The following is an 18,155-nucleotide window of genomic DNA, read 5'->3' on the forward strand; positions in this document are numbered from 1 at the left end:
ATGGGAATAATTAAGGTCAAAACAGCACATAACAATACATATAATAATTATACATTATTGAACAAATACAATTTCAATAGTCTGAATTTTTTGGTATAAAATGATTTAATTGAGTATGATAAAAAAAAGGAAAAATTTTGAATTTTAGTACACATCAAACATCAATAAATTTAATCATAAGGGCTCCTTGCAGGCATACCAAATGTTAAATTTATCGAGGAGTGGTTCTTGCCGTTGACAGTTGACAGTTTGGCACACCTATGCAGTTATGATTCATATTAGAGATAAACAATAAGAGGAATTTATTTTTCTTTCAGTCAGAACCAGTCAGAACTGAATAATTTTCTGGTGTGGTCAGGAGTGATTCATTACAAAATTAATTTTAGGATTGCATTTATATACTACAAGCTCAACTACAAAGATGATGACTGATCGTTTTGGATTAAAATGGGACCCCAAAAATTTAGAAATTAGAACTATGTCTGTAGAAAAAACATTGGAGCCCTTAGTTTTGCAAGTTACAACTCTTGTAAATACAAAAGGACCAAGTAAAAAAAAGAAAGGAAAATCTAAACGTGCCAATGCATTGGTTAGTACAGTAGAAAAAGCAACTGAAAACTTTATTGAAAAAGGTGAACAGATTGCTTACGAAAATCCAGATATTACAGATGAAATGCTGGCAGCTGTGGACGAAGTTAAAAAAACAGGTGAGCATTGAAATATCAATTAATAAAACTGACAAGTATTCATTAATCAATATTCGTATTCCATAACTTTGTAAGAAGAAAAAAAATTCTTATATATAAGTATAAAATTTTAACCATACATCAATTTATGCGACAAACAGGTACAGTTAGTTATTCTTAAATTCGTGAATTTGAATAAAAATATTTAATAGTGAATTCTAAGAAGTATTATCTGTCTCAACATTATTCATTTATGTACATTTTAAAAACTATAAACTTGAGTATGAATGGACATTTGAACCAATTGAACTTTTGGAGGTTTTTGATTTCTGGTCTATTATTCAAATAACATGTTAGTTGGTTACAAAATAAAAGGTTTTAATTGTTCTAGTTAATAAATAACTTGCCAACATTGCGTTATTTAAGTTCCTTTTTTATAGCTTTTGCTAAAAATTAAGTATGTGTATCAGATACATTTGAAAGATATGAAAAGAAACTGTTTCTTGAAATAGTCATAAAAATACTTCTTGGATTATAATGGACAAGTCAGTATCTTGATTACCTAGTGTAGTTTATTCATCTAATCCCAGTTTTATTGCAAAATATAAGAGTACTATACACTGATGTAAATATGTGAAATCTGACATTGCCATCATAAAGTTTGACATTTTTAATAGTGAACGTACTCATAATGTGTTTTCATACGAGTGCTATTTGAGTTGTTTTTACATACTTGAAATTTCATCTTGTTAAAAAATGGAATTAAATCGCGAAAATTTTCTATAACTTTTGACGTTGATTTTCGATGAATTTTGTGAATTGGTTGTTGCGCCAGAAATAATCAATGCTGTATGTAGACTGGTATTGCAAGATCGTCGTGTGATATACCGTGAAATTGAGGCATACTTAGGAATTAGTTCTACTTGCATACATTCAATATTGCATCACCATTTGGCTGTTGAAAAGATTTATTTGCATTGGATACCGCATAATTTAACAATCGCTCAAAAAAAGCTCGTGTCGATTAGTGCAAATAAATGTTGAAAAAATCAATTGCAGTACATCAAAAGACGTCTATTAGATCGTGACAGGCGACGAATTATGGATCTACGCATATGAATTCAAAATTAAACAACAATAAACTGTATGTGTCTTTCAAGGCAAGCCAAATCTAACAAAAGTTGTTCCCCTTCGAAGCAATTGATGTATATTCGGAATAATTGGACATGTCACCACAGTTTCATTAGAGCAACGAATGTAGAACGGTCAATTCTGAATGGTACACCAGCAATTGCTTGCCAGGAGTGTTCAAAGAAATCAGGGAATAGAAAAAAACCTTCGACATTTGGTTCAAATGTATGCAAAAATGAATTGATCTTACTGAAGAATATTTTGAAAAACAATAAAGCTGTATCTAATGGTATTGAGGTTAGCAGAATAAGTTTGGTCCCATTCCATCTTCTCAATATGCTACTATTCGGACTATACAGTATCTGTAAAGAAACAATAAAAAAAATGTCACGAAAAGTGAAACCTATCTCGATAGAGTTTTAAAATGGCCCGTCAATAAAAACCACACAGCAAGGTAATGGTTATCTAAAGGACGATGAGACTGCGTTATAAAGAGAACAACTGTAAACTCCAAATATGACAAGGGCATACAAGAAAGTTTGTGATGTATGAAGAAAGAGGTCATCAAAATGACGAACCTTGCCACAAGTCGCTGTTGGTTAGTAAGATGTTGGCCAAAGTAATTACCACCATCCGACCTTAGGAAAATCCTAAAGTCTTCCCGATATTACTTCCAGTCGCAGAGGCAGTGCAGAGATTGAAGCTTGGAAAGTTAATTTCACTGAATGTATTCAACTCATTTATCTTATCATTATGTTATATTAAATGATTTATTATCTATTTATACTACCACATCAATTATAAAGTTGTGATTTTTTAAGATAAATCATCTTCATATTTACTGTTATTTATTTAATACATGATGACTGACACTCGACCATAACATTTAAAATGCATATTGAATATAGTAACTATATATTCTTCTACTATCCTGATTGTTGGCTCATGATTGTTTTAGTTTTTTAATTCTTAAATTCGCCAATGATGATAATGAAAATTTCAGCAACAAGTAGGGTTTATCTGAAGTCGAAGCAAGTCCTTGTTTTTTTTTGGTGGGTGCAAAAAAATATTTACAATATCATGCACTAGCATCACAATCATAATATTTATTTTATCTTGTTTGTCACAAATTGATGTAATATATTTTAAGTGCTTTCTGCTCTAATGTTGATAGAGACTTTTTATTTTCAACCATTTTTCAACTGCATGTTTCTCATTATTAGTTCTAAACTATCTACCCTGTTCATTAATGAGTTTTATACCATTTTTATAATTTTTATCAAAATTACTACTATCCTCTACTAGTAGATTTGTAAAATCCTTATATATATATCCCTTTCTGTTTTTTCTCTTTCTCAATCTGGTTTGTCCTTAATGACTTAGTTCTAGAAGTTCATCAGTAATCTCTAGCAACTTAGGAAAGCCATGCAAATTTCCTTAGCACTTCCTTCTACATTTTTTAAATTTTCAATCAGTCTCCACACCAATATAAAGTACCATAAAAGTCATTATGTGCTGCCTCATTTTTTTTCATAGTATAATCCACAAATAGCCAATCTTACTCAAGTTTTGATTTTTCTCATATAAATATTCATTGAGCATTGATTACACAATAATATCTTATATAAATTACATGTGGTTGCTCTTGGAGTGAATGTTTTTCAATTTTTTGTGAAACTTATCGGATATTGATGGGTATAAGTTTGTTATTTTTCCTAACATATTGGTCAGTATTAATTTATAGACATGATTTTAACTCTGTTTGATTAAATATTTTTTCTTTTGAATAGCTTATTGTTTATTTAAAAAAAAAATTACAAAAATATGTTTTATGTTGAGGACTCTTATCTGGAATTATACATTTACATTTTCAAAAATTATTAACCAAAGGCCAATATACATAATATAGTATGTTTTATATTCATCTTGGTCTTGTTAAGCTTTTTTTGCTTATTTCAATTGAAGTGAGTCAAAGCATTCACTTTTTTTATTGAATTTTATACCATACTTGATGCACCAAGAAAACAAATGTGGGTAACTAATATTTATAAGGTGTCTTCTTTTTTGTCTTTCTCAATTTTTACCTATCTTCAGACTTATTAGTTCTTCCTTGAAATAATAAACATAAATAATGTGTAATATACCATTGACAAACCATCATTAAAAAATTAACCAATTCTTGCACTTGCACCTGCTGCTACTGAGATAGAAATTTGGATAAAAAAATTATCATTTAAAATGCATATCGATATAAAGATAAAATTGGATAGGTTGATTCTATTTATAAATTTTTTAGGAACAGCAATGAGTATAGCTGCAAGGGAGTTTTCTGAAGATCCGTGCTCTTCTTTAAAAAGAGGAAATATGGTTCGAGCTGCTAGAAACCTTCTATCTGCTGTAACCCGTCTTTTAATTCTTGCTGATATGGTAGATGTTCACCTTTTGCTCAAATCTTTACATGTAGTTGAAGATGATTTAGAAAAACTTAAAAATGCCTCAAGCAATGGAGAACTCTTGGACAATATTAAAGCCTTTGGTCAAAATGCCAATGAACTAATGAATCAGGCAGCTAAAAGGCAACAAGAACTGAAAGACCCACAACTTCGTGATGACTTGGCAGCTGCTAGAGCTGTACTTAAAAAACATTCCACAATGCTATTGACAGCTTCAAAGGTGTATGTACGTCATCCTGAATTGGCAGCAGCAAAAGCAAATAGAGATTATGTACTAAAACAAGTATGTGAAGCTGTCAATACCATTAATGATGTAGCACAGGGTAGGACTCCACAACCTGCTTGCGGGCCCTATGATGGTCCTGGAGAGTTGGCTGCTGCTTTAGATGACTTTGATGTAAGTGTTATTTCATCAATAGATGTAATTTATGTAAAAATATGATAATATGTGCTTTTTAAAGGATCACATGGTGATGGAACCTTTAGCTTACAACGAAGTCCACACAAGGCCTTCTTTAGAGGAACGTTTAGAAAGTATTATAAGTGGAGCAGCACTAATGGCAGATTCCAGCTGTACTAGAGATGAAAGACGCGAGAGAATAGTTGCAGAATGTAACGCAGTTAGACAAGCTTTGCAAGATTTGCTTTCTGAGTATATGACTAATGTAAGTATTTGTTAAATTATATTTTTTGTTCAAAAGTTTGGTAGGCTATTTCAGAAGCATTATTTATTTAAAACAAGAGATGGATCAAAATTCCAAGAAAATAATATGTAATTTACACACTTTCAAGTAATCTTCTACTTTGTTTTAAATAAATTTTAAAATATTTTTTTTGAATGTCCTAGGAAATGGATGGTTAGATATTTTAAATACCACCCTATATAAGATGAAGAATAATGTCTAATTAATGATATTGCTGGATTTGTAAAATGGCGGTGGATTAACTTGTTATGATTTTATTGTAATTTTGGTGATTTCAATAACTGGGAAAAATTTGCACTTTAACTGTAACTACACTGCTACAATACTTAAATATTATGTCTCACAAACCTTTACATACAATTCCTTCTACTTCATATAGAAATTCTCGATTGCCTAACTGGGTAGAGAAAGAAATTCATTCAAACACTACCTTGTAATAGTAATAAATATTGTTTATTGAATTCATCTTCATAAAGAGTTACAAAAATTTAAATTGAAATATTCCATTATTAAATCTTTAATTGGAACAGCTTCTAAATTACTAAATATATTAGGATCATTTCTTGATATGATAGAATAATATGTACATAAAAACTACTAAACTTTTGACAATTCACTTGTTTTAAGGACCTTGTAGTTTTAAAATATCTTTTACTTTATATTTTGTATAGCAATTGGAAGTTTTGCGTGGAGTAACAAGGGTAAATATTATGTATCCCATAACTGTTTTCAGTGTTCTCTTTTTCAATGTAGCCCCTTTCCGCCACATTTTGTCTATGCTGTTGTAACAAAACATTTATTGTTTTTTCTCAGCATGAAATTCTAATACTTCTAAATATCCATGCATTTTTGATTGTTGCAATCGCTTTTCATAGCAGCCTAGACCTGAACAAATAACCCGTTTTTTTCAATGTTATTTTAGGTTTTTGCAACTGCCAAATATTTCATATTGTTGTATGTGGGATTTCAAAAAATCTACAATTTGATTGAACCATTTCAAAGAACAGTTTTTTTTATAAAATTTAAAAAAAATGAATATTTAAGAAACCTATTACTGTTAGTTTTTATTATTGAGGTTTTAGCCGAATTTTATTGATTTCCAAAACTCAAATTGTTACTTCTAAGCCCCCTTTTTTAATTTAAATTATTGACAATATTAAAGAGATGGTAATAGAGTTAATTTAAGTTAAAGCTTCTGTAGATTCTTTTGTAAATGTATCAGAATTATACTGTAAATAATTATATTCTTTGAACTTAATATTATTCTGAAATAATGACTTTGGATGCAATTTCTGATACTAAATACCTGTAGATTTTTTGAAATGGCCTAAATTAAATCTTACTCTTTATATAAAGAGGTTAAGTTTCTTTTCTGAATAATCTTCATATCTATATTTCAGCAAATTATATTATATGACCTCTGAATATAAAAGATTTATTATGAATAATTTTGTCGACTTTGTATCTATACAAATACAAATTAAAGAAACTAATAAGTGGAATAAAATTATAAATATACTATCTTAACTGTTATTATCAACTATCAAGTCAATTAGTTAGTATTTGTATAAATGGGAAAGTCTAACATCTTCAATAATATAAACAGTATTGGCAAGTAAGTGTGTTCCTTATTACCAATCTTTTCCTTTATTTTTAACCAATAATAATGAAAATACAATGATTATTGAAAACTTCTGCTATAATTTAGAAAAAGAACTAAGATTAAATGTCTATATAAATCACAAAGTATTGCTAAGTACTACCCAAATTGCACCTCTAATAGTGTGAATGCTGTCGTTCATACAAGGAACATATTATTCTTGCACAATCTAAATATAGGAATGAAGAAATGTCCGTATGGTATATGGTATATGGTCATTAACGTATAATGAATTAATCTAAAATTGTTTTTATGTATATCGACATGCTAGATGTTTGTGTTGGGAATTAGTACATCAAAAATTGAAAAGGTGATCTATGACAAGTGCTCAAAAATATTAGGTTCATTATCAGAAGGAAATCTTCAGAAAATGTTTTTTGTGTTTTAAAGCAATTTGAACCCAATCTTCATATATTATCATTATTAGCTGATTTTTCAGTTACTTTGTCATGATATTTAAAATCAACTCTTCCTTGAATTCATTATAGTGTAACAAAGAAGTCCAATCATTATAAGTTTATTCACGTAATTGATCTGTTAAATCAAATTATGTTTATACCTTAGAATTTATTATGAATTAGAGAGTCCATGAATTGAAGACTTTCATTTCAATATATCTAAATATAATTTTTAGTTGGATTATTGTTTAAATTTTTTGCATTGTTGTTTGTTGTAAAGATTTGTCAATACTGTTTACTAGGGATCATTCAAACCACCTTGTGATATTTTCTTGTACATAAACTTCAAGTTACATCCCAACATAATAGTACCAAAAAATGCACAATCATTTAGATTGGCTGCAATTCACTTAATAGTTACTATAGAACTAATTATGAATTGCATTCATTTCCATTCACTAAATTAATTGTTATTCAAAATCCACATCAGCTCTAATACCAATCCTGAGTTCCTCGTCTCAGAAAATGGCTATTGTCATCCACAAATACACATCAATTTTTTTGTTTTATTTTTTTTTTATATTTTGAATTGTAAAATTAAAATTAATTAAGCAGCAATTCATTTGTAGATGGGAAATAAAGATAAAAGTGAAAGTCTCAATAGAGCTATTGATAATATGGGAAGAAAGACTAGAGATTTGCGAAGACAGCTCAGAAAAGCTGTTGTGGATCATGTGTCTGATAGGTAAACAATAAAATTATACTTTAGTCAAATTAAGTTATATAATATTAAATATTTCAATGTAAAGACTGTTTTCTTAACACTAAAAGCAAGTATATCCTCCATTATAAGGTACTGCATATTTTATAAGAATGTAAAGTTTGCTTGTTAGTAATTGCAGTAAACAAAATATTTTACAAATAATTTTTTGGTCAATAATGTATGTTGTCCTTTTTTTAGTTTTTTGGAAACCAATGTACCTTTATTGGTTCTAATAAAAGCAGCTCAAAATGGCAATGAAAAAGAAGTAGAAGAATATGCGGTTGTGTTTACTGAACATTCCAATAAGTTAGTAGAGGTGGCAAACCTAGTTTGTAGCATGTCGAACAATGAAGATGGAGTTAAAATGGTTCGATATGCTGCTGCTCAGATAGATAATCTATGTCCAGAAGTAATCAATGCAGCTAGGATCTTAGCTGCTAGACCTCGCAGTAAAGTTGCTCAAGAAAATATGGAAGCATTTAAGCAATCTTGGGAAAATCAAGTTAGGATTCTAACTGAAGCTGTTGACGATATTACTACTATTGACGACTTTTTGGCAGTTTCTGAAAATCATATTCTAGAAGATGTCAACAAATGCGTCCTTGCATTACAAGAAGGTAAGACCATACTTGGACAGTTTAAAAATATAGTCAACGAAGTTAGGTAAACATGAGATCTAAATTCAGTATACGAGGATGATCCCAGAAGTACCTGGCCTGACCTAGAGATGGTGGTAGTTGCTTGAAAAATGCCACTGTATTAGAAAGTACACAATCTATACAGCATATGTTTCAAGTTTGAAGACGCCACGTTTAGTATTTGTTTGGCAACGAATCATTATGTGATACAATACTTCTATTTGAAAGGCATTAGCCCACCAATATAAAAGCTGAAGTAGATTCCAATCTGGGCGAGACTGCTCCTTCATTATCAACAGTACAATATTTGGTAGCAGAGCTTAAACGAGGCCGTATGACCTGCTAAGACCATCATCGCAGTCGTCGACTCCAGAAATTTTTAAGAAGATCCACAAAGCAGTACTGAATGATCCTCGACTGAAAGTGCGCGAGCTACCAGACATAGTATGCATTCCAAGAAGTGCGGTACATCGCATATTAACTGAAAATTTGGACAAAAGAAAGCTGTGCGCAAAATGGGTGTTATTTCAATGGCGAAAATTAATAAATTAAAAGTTTGAAATGCTACCACATACTCTATTCGCCAGATTAAGTCCCCTCAGTTGATTTTTTGTTCCCAGACTTGGAAGAATGGCTCTGTGGTCAAAAATTTTTCAACAATGAAGAAGTGATTTCAACAGTTAATGAAAAAGTGGGATAAGTGTATGGAACTAAAAGGTGATTACATTGAAAAATAAATAATTTTGTTCCAAAATTTTTGTGTTTTTTTTATTGGGACAGGACAGGAGCATAACTAATAAATATTGAATTGGCGATATTTCGGAACAAGTATCAAACGCCAGCAACTGACAGCAGTTACCGTGAATTCTTGTGTTACAATTGCAGTGCCTCTCGCTATTGTTAAAATATTGGTATAACTATTACCTTCAGTTGCTGAATGTCGCTCAGTGTAGCTTAGGTTTAAGCGTTTTCAATACTCCAAGATAGAAACAATTAGCAACTGACTGTTGGTTGAGTATTTACACCATTTCCGAAAGGGTAAACATTGTCTTAGATTTTCCACATACAATATGCCAACTCATGTATGAATTCAAACTTGTTTTCTTCGTCCAACTTAATCTGATGAACAAGTGTTTCTACAAAACTGTTGAGATATTCTAGTATGTTCTAAGATAAAATATGGTCTATTATTCATCTCAGTTTTGGGCATATTAAAGTGCTTTTGATAATTGGTCGCAGAAAATATGAATATTGTTCTAGATGTTGATTGTATTTTTATACATTTAGTTTTTAAACAGTACATGTACTAAATAATATTGCGTAGTTTATGTTTAAACTTATATTTGGACTTAATGTTTTAGGTGATGCTGATACTCTAGATCGCACTGCTAGTGGTATTAGAGGCAGATCTAATCGAGTATGCAATGTTGTGACAGCTGAAATGGATAACTACGAACCTTGCATTTACACTAAACGTGTTCTTGAAGCTGTTAAGGTATTGAACGATCAAGTAATGCCTAAATTTACCCAAAGAGTGCAAGTTGCTGTTCAAGCATTAGGAAATAGTCCACCAAAAGAAGTAGATGAAAACGATTTCATTGATGCCTCCAGACTTGTTTATGATGGTGTAAGAGAAATAAGAAGAGCAGTATTAATGAATAGAGTAAGTAGTTCCATATATTATGGTTTTTTGAAACAAAGTATAGTGTAAACAATCAAGAAATGATAGTCTTGTCAAACCTATTCGGATGGTATTGTAAATAATACATATAACCAGAATCATATTAATTGTAAAATTGAATTTTTTACAGGCCGATGAGGACTTAGATCCTGAAGATGTTGAATTGGATGAAAATTATTTGATTGAAACAAGAAGTAAATGTAAGTAAACTATTAGTAATATATGAATAGAGAATTGATGGAAGTCCACTGCTAATACAACCTACGTGGGGTGGGAAGGAACATCATAATGTTTTTTTTTTATTTTTAAACAAAATTTATATGAATGTTTTGAAATTGTTGGACAAATTATTGATTATTCGTGTTGTTTGTAGCAAGTGCCCATACAGGAGAACATGGTGTTGATGAATATCCAGATATCAGTGGAATTACAACTGCCAGGGTAAGAAATGTTCATGTTCAATATGCGTACTTTTTGTTCATGCTTATTTATTTATAGGAAGCTATGGGTAAAATGCCTGAAGAAGACAAACAAAAGATTTTACAACAAGTTGAATTCTTCAGAAGCGAAAAGCTCAAGTTTGATCGTGAAGTTGCCAAATGGGACGATACTGGTAATGATATTATTGTACTTGCCAAACATATGTGTATGATTATGATGGAAATGACAGATTTTACAAGGTACTGCTTTATATTGTTCATTAAAATGTTTCATATTAATTTTGATCTTTCATATAAACTAATGGTAAAATTAAATCAGCACTGATAAATTTGACAGTTTATTTCGTCCCCTCAAAACCACAATATGAGAATTTACGAAATGAAAACTTATTTGTTGTTTCAAGCAATAAGGGTAAAGGTAAGGATTCGAAATACAAGGTTTCAATTTTTAAAATTCGTTATCAACAGCCACTCTAATTATTTGGAATTGAAATTGTATAAATTAATTTATTTTCTTTCAAGAGCTACATGTGATCTTCTATTTCTAAAAATGTTGAAAATTAACGGACATATATTACGCTTTAATTAAATTACAGACCTTATTTTTGTTATTCAAAACACAAAACTACCACAAATGCTTAAAAAATGACATTACAAAATAACTTTAATCTTCATAATCCTCTTCATGGTCTGTTTCTGGAAGTCGATTAGTAACATTGGAACTACATGAAAGAGACATATAGAGATTATGATACATAGCTGGCATAGCATCTACTCTGCACAGGCTGACAAGGCTTTTCTTCTTCTTATTTCGATATTGGCAGAAGTTCAGTGTTTTTTAGTTTTATAATACCAATATGTTCTTTTGTTTTTTGACTCTTTCCAAGGGTATATTTTCCTTTTTATTTCTTGTAGAAACTCGCAGAGGTGTCTGAATTCTTTGTTCCTTTGTGGCAAAACTACAGGGGTGACAACTGGCATTTCAATAAAAGTCTCTTGAACATGATTTTCTTTCAAAAAAATAGTATGGGAAGACAATTTCTTAAAATGAAGCCTTTTTATTTTCATCTAGTTGATAGTATTTCCTGCTGAATCCGGAGACATTTTTTGGTCGATTAAGGACATCTTAAGTACTTTTAGATCCAAGATATTACTGAATGACTGCTATTCAATGATATAAGGTTTCTTTCTAAGAGCAGTTCTAATGATATAGTCCATTCACGTAGAGTATAATCCTCTGATATTTTTTGTTAGTTTCTATGATACCATGCATCGAGTCCACCTCCATATCAGTATAACCTGGTTAAAGAAAATTGTGGCCAATAGTAACAATCAGTAGCTGTCTGGAAGTGTATAAAAGCAAGGAAGCAAGAAAGGAGTTGCGGATTTGACCTACACACGAATCTGAATATAAAGAGACTTATTTAACTGTGTCAGGTAGCGATTTGAGCAGTTCTAATTTCATCAGACCTTCTTTTACCATATGGCCAAAAATATGAATATCCATCCTTGAGTTATATCTGAGCACCGCGTATACAACACTGACTGCAAATCATATGTTAATGATTTAAAACTATTATCTGTTTTTGCTTTTTCTTTGTCGTGATCTTTCTTCGTTCGGAAAAATTATTTATTTTTTATATGCTTTTCACAGATTTGCTTCATGGTATCACTTTCACCTTCCTTAAATTTCTCACACTTTTTACTACTAGCTTTCTCTGGCCTGTGGAATCTCGAAATTATAATATATACAACATTTCGGTTATATTTAAGTTTGACGATAGATAAAGTTTTTTGGTTTTGGATCTACAGTAATGACTTTGAGTTAATATGTTTGTACAAAATGTTTTCTAAGTTCAGAGGTTTCATTTTTGGAGAATATTTTTTCCTCCTATCCTAGAAACAAACCACTGGTGATCCACTTCTTTCCGTTTCACTACTCCCACTGTCTTATCAGAGATATTCAAGCAACGCAAAAATGTGTTATAGCATACCTGAATATCTCCAAAAAAATAATATCTGTATGTATTATTTCTTCTAGGGTTTTGAGAATTTGTATTTTTTCTCCGTTTACTGACTGCCTGTTTTTTAACTTACCTACAAATAAAATCTCTGTCTTTCATATAAATCAGTTTTCCAGTAACAAAGGTTAATTATTTCTATAGCTTCTTGAGTTAATTCATCATTGGACTATAATTTAAACTAGTGACAATTAAACAATTGTGATTTTTCCTGTGGAAATACCTTTTTCTTACGCTTATATGAAAACATCTTGTTTCATTTAATTTCACATGCACGGAAAAATTTTTCCGATATCCAATTTTTTCTGTGCGCTAAATAATAAAAACCAATTGAAATTAATTATAAGAAACAACAATTATTTATTTATAACACTTTTCTGAAAACAACAAAAACATAATTATTATATTTAAGAATCGTTGGTCTTAATTCTAACATTTATTGTACAATTTGAATTATTGCAGAAGTTCGGTGGTTTCAGTTCGCAGATGTTTTGATTTTCCTGTTAAAATATCGCAGAGCTTGTATTTTGCAAGTGAGAAGGGTTAAACAATTTTTGTGACTTTTTGGTTTTTTTATGGATTCTTCTATGTATCAAATCAGCACCGCTGTCCACCAACATGGTTACTGAATAACGCCTTAGCCCATGCCCGGTATATTCTTCGAGATTATTCGGTTTCCGGTATTGTGCAACAAGTTTTGGGACAGCGCTGATAATATGTTATCAAACACCTACGATTTAAGTGTGCAACAAATAATCTTCTGCTGTTCATATTTTTAGATCTTATTTATGGTAAAGTGCTCAGGGTTTGAACGTACATCCCTCCTTGCTAATGGTAAAATATATGATTTTCCCATCTCGCAAAAACACAACAATAAGGCGTCAATTATCTTCCACATTATCCAAACTCGAAATCATTTCTACGACATGCGTCAAAGATCAAAGATCCCAAACTCTTTTGCCAGTAAATATTGTTCATCTGAAGCTTCACATACAAATATGGTTACTTGTTATGCAATTTTTTGATATATAGCCCACAACCCAACGCTTCAAAAAAGCAATTGTTTTTGAATCTTTAGTGTTGCCAGCAATTTCTTTAGCGTTGAGAACCGACTCCATAACGTGAAAGATTTCATATTCTTAGCTTTTTCGACAAAATAAAAAAAAGAATATGATCATTTACAGTTTTAACTTTTATGAGATTTCGCCATTCCAGAAAAAGTTGTTACTCGTGTACCTCGACCTGGGTTTTGCTGGTAACAAATCAGCACTGGCTTGTGTCGCTATCTCTAATATGTTTAAAGAAATATCTGTACATCTTTTAAACCTAGTATTAATCAAACTAATAGAAAATTCTTACTTTTTTGCGTTGTTTTTAGAAACGTATAATAAAAAGTATCGTTCATTACACGACCAAAAATAGATTTTTCCGTGATTAATACCTTCAGCGTATTAATAATAGCTAGAATCACGGTTTTGCTCTTCTGCAAATTCAACTATTCTAGAATTTCATTTAACATAAGTCCCTTTTCTAGTTAATAATAATAGTAAATAAATGATTATAGTCTCCAGGTACGAGCCCCATCCCATTTCAAAATCGAAATTATTAAAATTTATTTTAAAATGCCAAAAAGTAGCTGTTAGTAAATGTTTTAAACTTTTAGTTTAACGTCTAAAATAAGTTTTGTATGAGTATTGACAAATATTTTGAATGATATTTAATATGATGGAAATAGATAGATATTGTTGATAATAATTTTTTATGCATATACAAGGGTTCATTGTTTCCAATTGTGTTCAAAGTTTCATTAGATCTAAAATACACAAATAATAAAGTAGGCTGTATAAGTCATATTTTCACAAAACGTGTTTTTTAAGTGACAGATAGATTTTTGAAGTAATAAGATGAGTATAATTTTTAAAATGGGTAGAGGAAAAGTTATTGATGAAAAATTCGATTAATCATGATAAACTTATTCAAAAATAGGAAAAAGAACTCAGAAATCGCGAAAGTTGTAAACATGTCCAAATACAGTGTTCGAAAAATATATTTCGCTTGTATAAAGCAAATGGTTCGATTGTCCCTAAACGCCTGTACGTTAGAAAATCGAAATTGTCAGACAAAGATAAACGAGCGTTAAAAAGAATAATTCAACAAAACAGACGTGCTAACTATAGTCAACTAAGTGTACTTTGGAGTAATGCAGTGGGTAGGCGGGTTTCAAGATCCACATGTCACAGAGAGGCTAAAAAATTAGGATTTCGGACATAAAAGTGAATTTTGTAACACCTTAGTTTAATGCATATTTTTCTAAATTTAAATTTTCTTTACATAGGCCAAGGAAAAGCCATTATTGACTCAAATCCAAAAAAAAAAATAGACTTAAATGAGCCAAAGAGCATAAAAATTGGAATTTTGAATAGTGAAGCTGTATACATTGGAGTGATGACTCTCGTTTTGAAGTTCGCTTGGGTAACGATCGAAGTAGAGTTATTCGACAAAAAAATGAAGCCAAGCATGCCATTAGTAAAAAAGGCCTTAAAATGGTTCCCAGACAACAATATTCCACTTTTAGAGTGGGTTTCAAGTAGTCTAGATTTATCACCAATAGAAACACTTTGGCATGAAATGAAAAAGCAGTTACGTGCAAATCCAGCTAGAACTGAAATGGAATTAAAAAAAAGACTACAAGAAATTTGGGATGATTTTACTCCCGAATACTGCCAGAATTCAATAAACACCATGTCTCAAAGAATTACGGCTATTATTAAAAAAAGGGGGATGCTACGCAATGGTAACTTTTATAAGTATGTTTAATGCTTAAGCTTTTCTGATTACATTTGGTTCTTGTTTTTTTGGTTTGTAATTATAACAAATGTTAAGACTTGTAACTCCTGTAAAAGTATCTAAAATGTTTATAAATAATATAAAGAGCTCAAAACGAAACAATTTGCCGGTTTTTAATAGCTGAAAATGCAATAATTAGTAATTTTTTTTCAATTGGGCCAACTGAAATTGGACGGGGCTCGTATAAAAATATTATTTTCATAAATAATGAACATATGACTGGCTTTAAGGGGACGTTGTAAACATAGTCAATTCATATTATTGTATTTAACAGATATGAGGTGATTTGCTGAACTGTTATTAACTAACTACTTTTAGGGGTCGGGGTCCTTTAAAAACAACCATGGATGTTATCAATGCAGCAAAAAAGATTTCAGAAGCTGGTACCAAATTGGATAAACTTACTCGTCAGATAGCCGAGCAATGCCCCGAAAGTTCTACAAAAAAAGATTTAATTGCTTATCTACAACGTATTGCCCTATATTGTCACCAAATGAATATTACATCCAAAGTTAAAGCTGATGTACAAAATATCAGCGGGGAGCTCATTGTTTCTGGGGTGAGTAAAATTGTATTGCTACACCCAGTTAAATTCAAATATATTACAAATTATTTCTAAATACAAAGTGTTTTGAATTGAATGGTTTATACTATAAACATTATTGTTTAAAATTTAGATTTCTGTATTATTATTTTAGTTGGACAGTGCTACTTCTTTAATCCAAGCAGCTAAAAACTTGATGAATGCTGTGGTACTTACCGTGAAAGCTTCTTATGTTGCTTCTACAAAATATCCGAGACAAGGAACCGTTGCTGTAAGTATACTAGTGATGGAAATTTGCAGGAATTTTTGTGTACCTATTTCAATTTATTTGTTCATTAGTATTTTACTGATCTACCTCGATAAACTCACTTCTCTCTTTAAATTTATGAATACTGACATTTGTTACTTGTGGGAGAATACATTTCTATATTTATTCTATATATAAATGCCCATGTAACATTTAATGTTAATTAGTGTACATTGATTTTAAAAACAACCTCGTGAAGGGGTGAATTTGAGAACTTTATTGTTTCAATATCTGCCAAATGATTTTGATTGTGTAATGATTATAAAAAATTGGGATAAGTGAGCCCCTTAGAACAAATAAGGTATCAGTGCAATATTCACTGAAATATAAAAAATTACCAAAATAGCTAGTCTAATCTCTGACAGATTACACACAAATCAAGGAATTCATTTGTGTATCTTTAATAATGATCAAATATGAACTGAAATTAATTGACCCACGTCACCTCCAAAACGTTTACCCTGTGATTTAAACTGAATGGCAGATATTTAATAAAATAAATTTCAAAATTTATCCCTCCGTAGCAGTTTTAGAACAAAGTATAAGCAAAGAAATGCCCTCATTTTTTAGACTATTATCAGAAATTAATGTAATCTAGACCTACTTATATAATCAATATTTATCAAAATTAAAGTTTACATCGCTATTTAAGTTAATTTGTGATAGTTCTGCTATTATTTCATTCAAAAAATGAGATGAGTGATTTATTATATTCACTATAAATATATTATTGTGTCCCATTCCATCAATATTTTTTTGCAGTCACCTATTGTTGTGTGGAAGATGAAGGCGCCAGAAAAGAAACCCTTAGTAAGACCTGAAAAACCAGAGGAAGTTCGTGCCAAAGTACGCAAAGGTTCACAAAAGAAAGTTCAAAATCCAATTCATGCCCTTTCTGAATTCCAAAGTCCCACAGAATCTGTGTAAAAATTATTTTTATTAACAACATATTGAATAGTATGTAAATTATTATTTGCCTGATTTTTCTGTGACTTTTATATGTGACTAGATTCTTGTAATTATATAGTCTGATAAGGGGTTGACTAATTATGTCAACATCACGTGAGTTAGTGGCATTTCATGTTTGTTTTAAACGTATTCACAGTAGAAAAAAATTTCATATGTATTTTTTAAATTTCGTATTGGATAATGGGTTTTTACATTGAAGACATAGAATGTCATTTTTACATAAAATGAACTGTATATTTTTGAATGTGAATCTAACTTTGAATGACATGTGATTACATTCTTGAGCTAAAGATATTTATAGTGATCACGTGATTTGCTTGGTCTACTCCTTCATGGGGTTTTTTAGTATTAAATATGTAGACTTGTTGTTTCGGGGGATACATATCAACAATCTACAGGATATTCCATATTATTTTTGCAATTTAGGTTTATGAGGGTTTTGAAAGAATTATAACTATGCATCTTCATCATTTAATTAGCTACATTAGTAAATAAAGTTCAATGCAGACCTTTTCTAAAGTATTAGTATGACGTTTTTAATTTAAATGAAAAATTTATATTATATATAGGTCTGGGGTTGTAAGTTTACATTGTCCAAGATTAGTACAGGGTTTTTGTATTATTTGTATCGTTCATAAATTAAGTGAAAAGTTTATTCGTGAACTGACATGAGAACTATTTTTTTAGTGTTTAGTAGGTTATCAATCCTCCCAATTTGCCAAATACTGCCAAATTGCGTAAAACTTGAAATATAAATATAATCACATTCATCTGTGTTGCGAGTTTTTACAAAACCCAAATAAATCTTGTATTAATATTGTCAGTTCGAAATAGGTTGATTTTGATAGTTGAAGCTTTATTTACATTTATGTATTTTACTTAATCTTGATACCGAATAAAGCATTTTAATATA

At 30.4% G+C, this 18,155-nt stretch overlaps 1 protein-coding gene across 3 annotated transcripts; it reads left to right on the forward strand.

The window, feature by feature from the left end:
- The first annotated feature begins 218 nt into the window (after positions 1 to 218).
- On the forward strand, positions 219 to 18,155 carry LOC130901318 (catenin alpha). 3 transcript variants are annotated; one of them, XM_057812596.1, is made up of 13 exons: positions 222 to 707; positions 4,114 to 4,667; positions 4,732 to 4,935; positions 5,646 to 5,675; positions 7,662 to 7,777; positions 7,994 to 8,412; positions 9,795 to 10,096; positions 10,245 to 10,314; positions 10,488 to 10,555; positions 10,613 to 10,794; positions 15,741 to 15,981; positions 16,121 to 16,237; positions 17,036 to 18,155. In XM_057812596.1, exons 1-13 carry the CDS (start codon positions 422 to 424, stop codon positions 17,198 to 17,200), a joined length of 2,754 nt encoding a protein of 917 aa, XP_057668579.1. In that variant the 5' UTR covers positions 222 to 421; the 3' UTR covers positions 17,201 to 18,155. The 3 variants fall into 3 exon arrangements, with proteins under 3 accessions (XP_057668600.1, XP_057668590.1, XP_057668579.1); XM_057812617.1 differs by lacking the exon at positions 5,646 to 5,675 and having other exon boundaries at positions 219 to 707; XM_057812607.1 differs by lacking the exon at positions 5,646 to 5,675 and having other exon boundaries at positions 221 to 707; positions 16,121 to 18,155.

This window comes from Diorhabda carinulata, chromosome 1 (assembly GCF_026250575.1).
Source record: "Diorhabda carinulata isolate Delta chromosome 1, icDioCari1.1, whole genome shotgun sequence".
NCBI lineage: Eukaryota > Metazoa > Arthropoda > Insecta > Coleoptera > Chrysomelidae > Diorhabda > Diorhabda carinulata.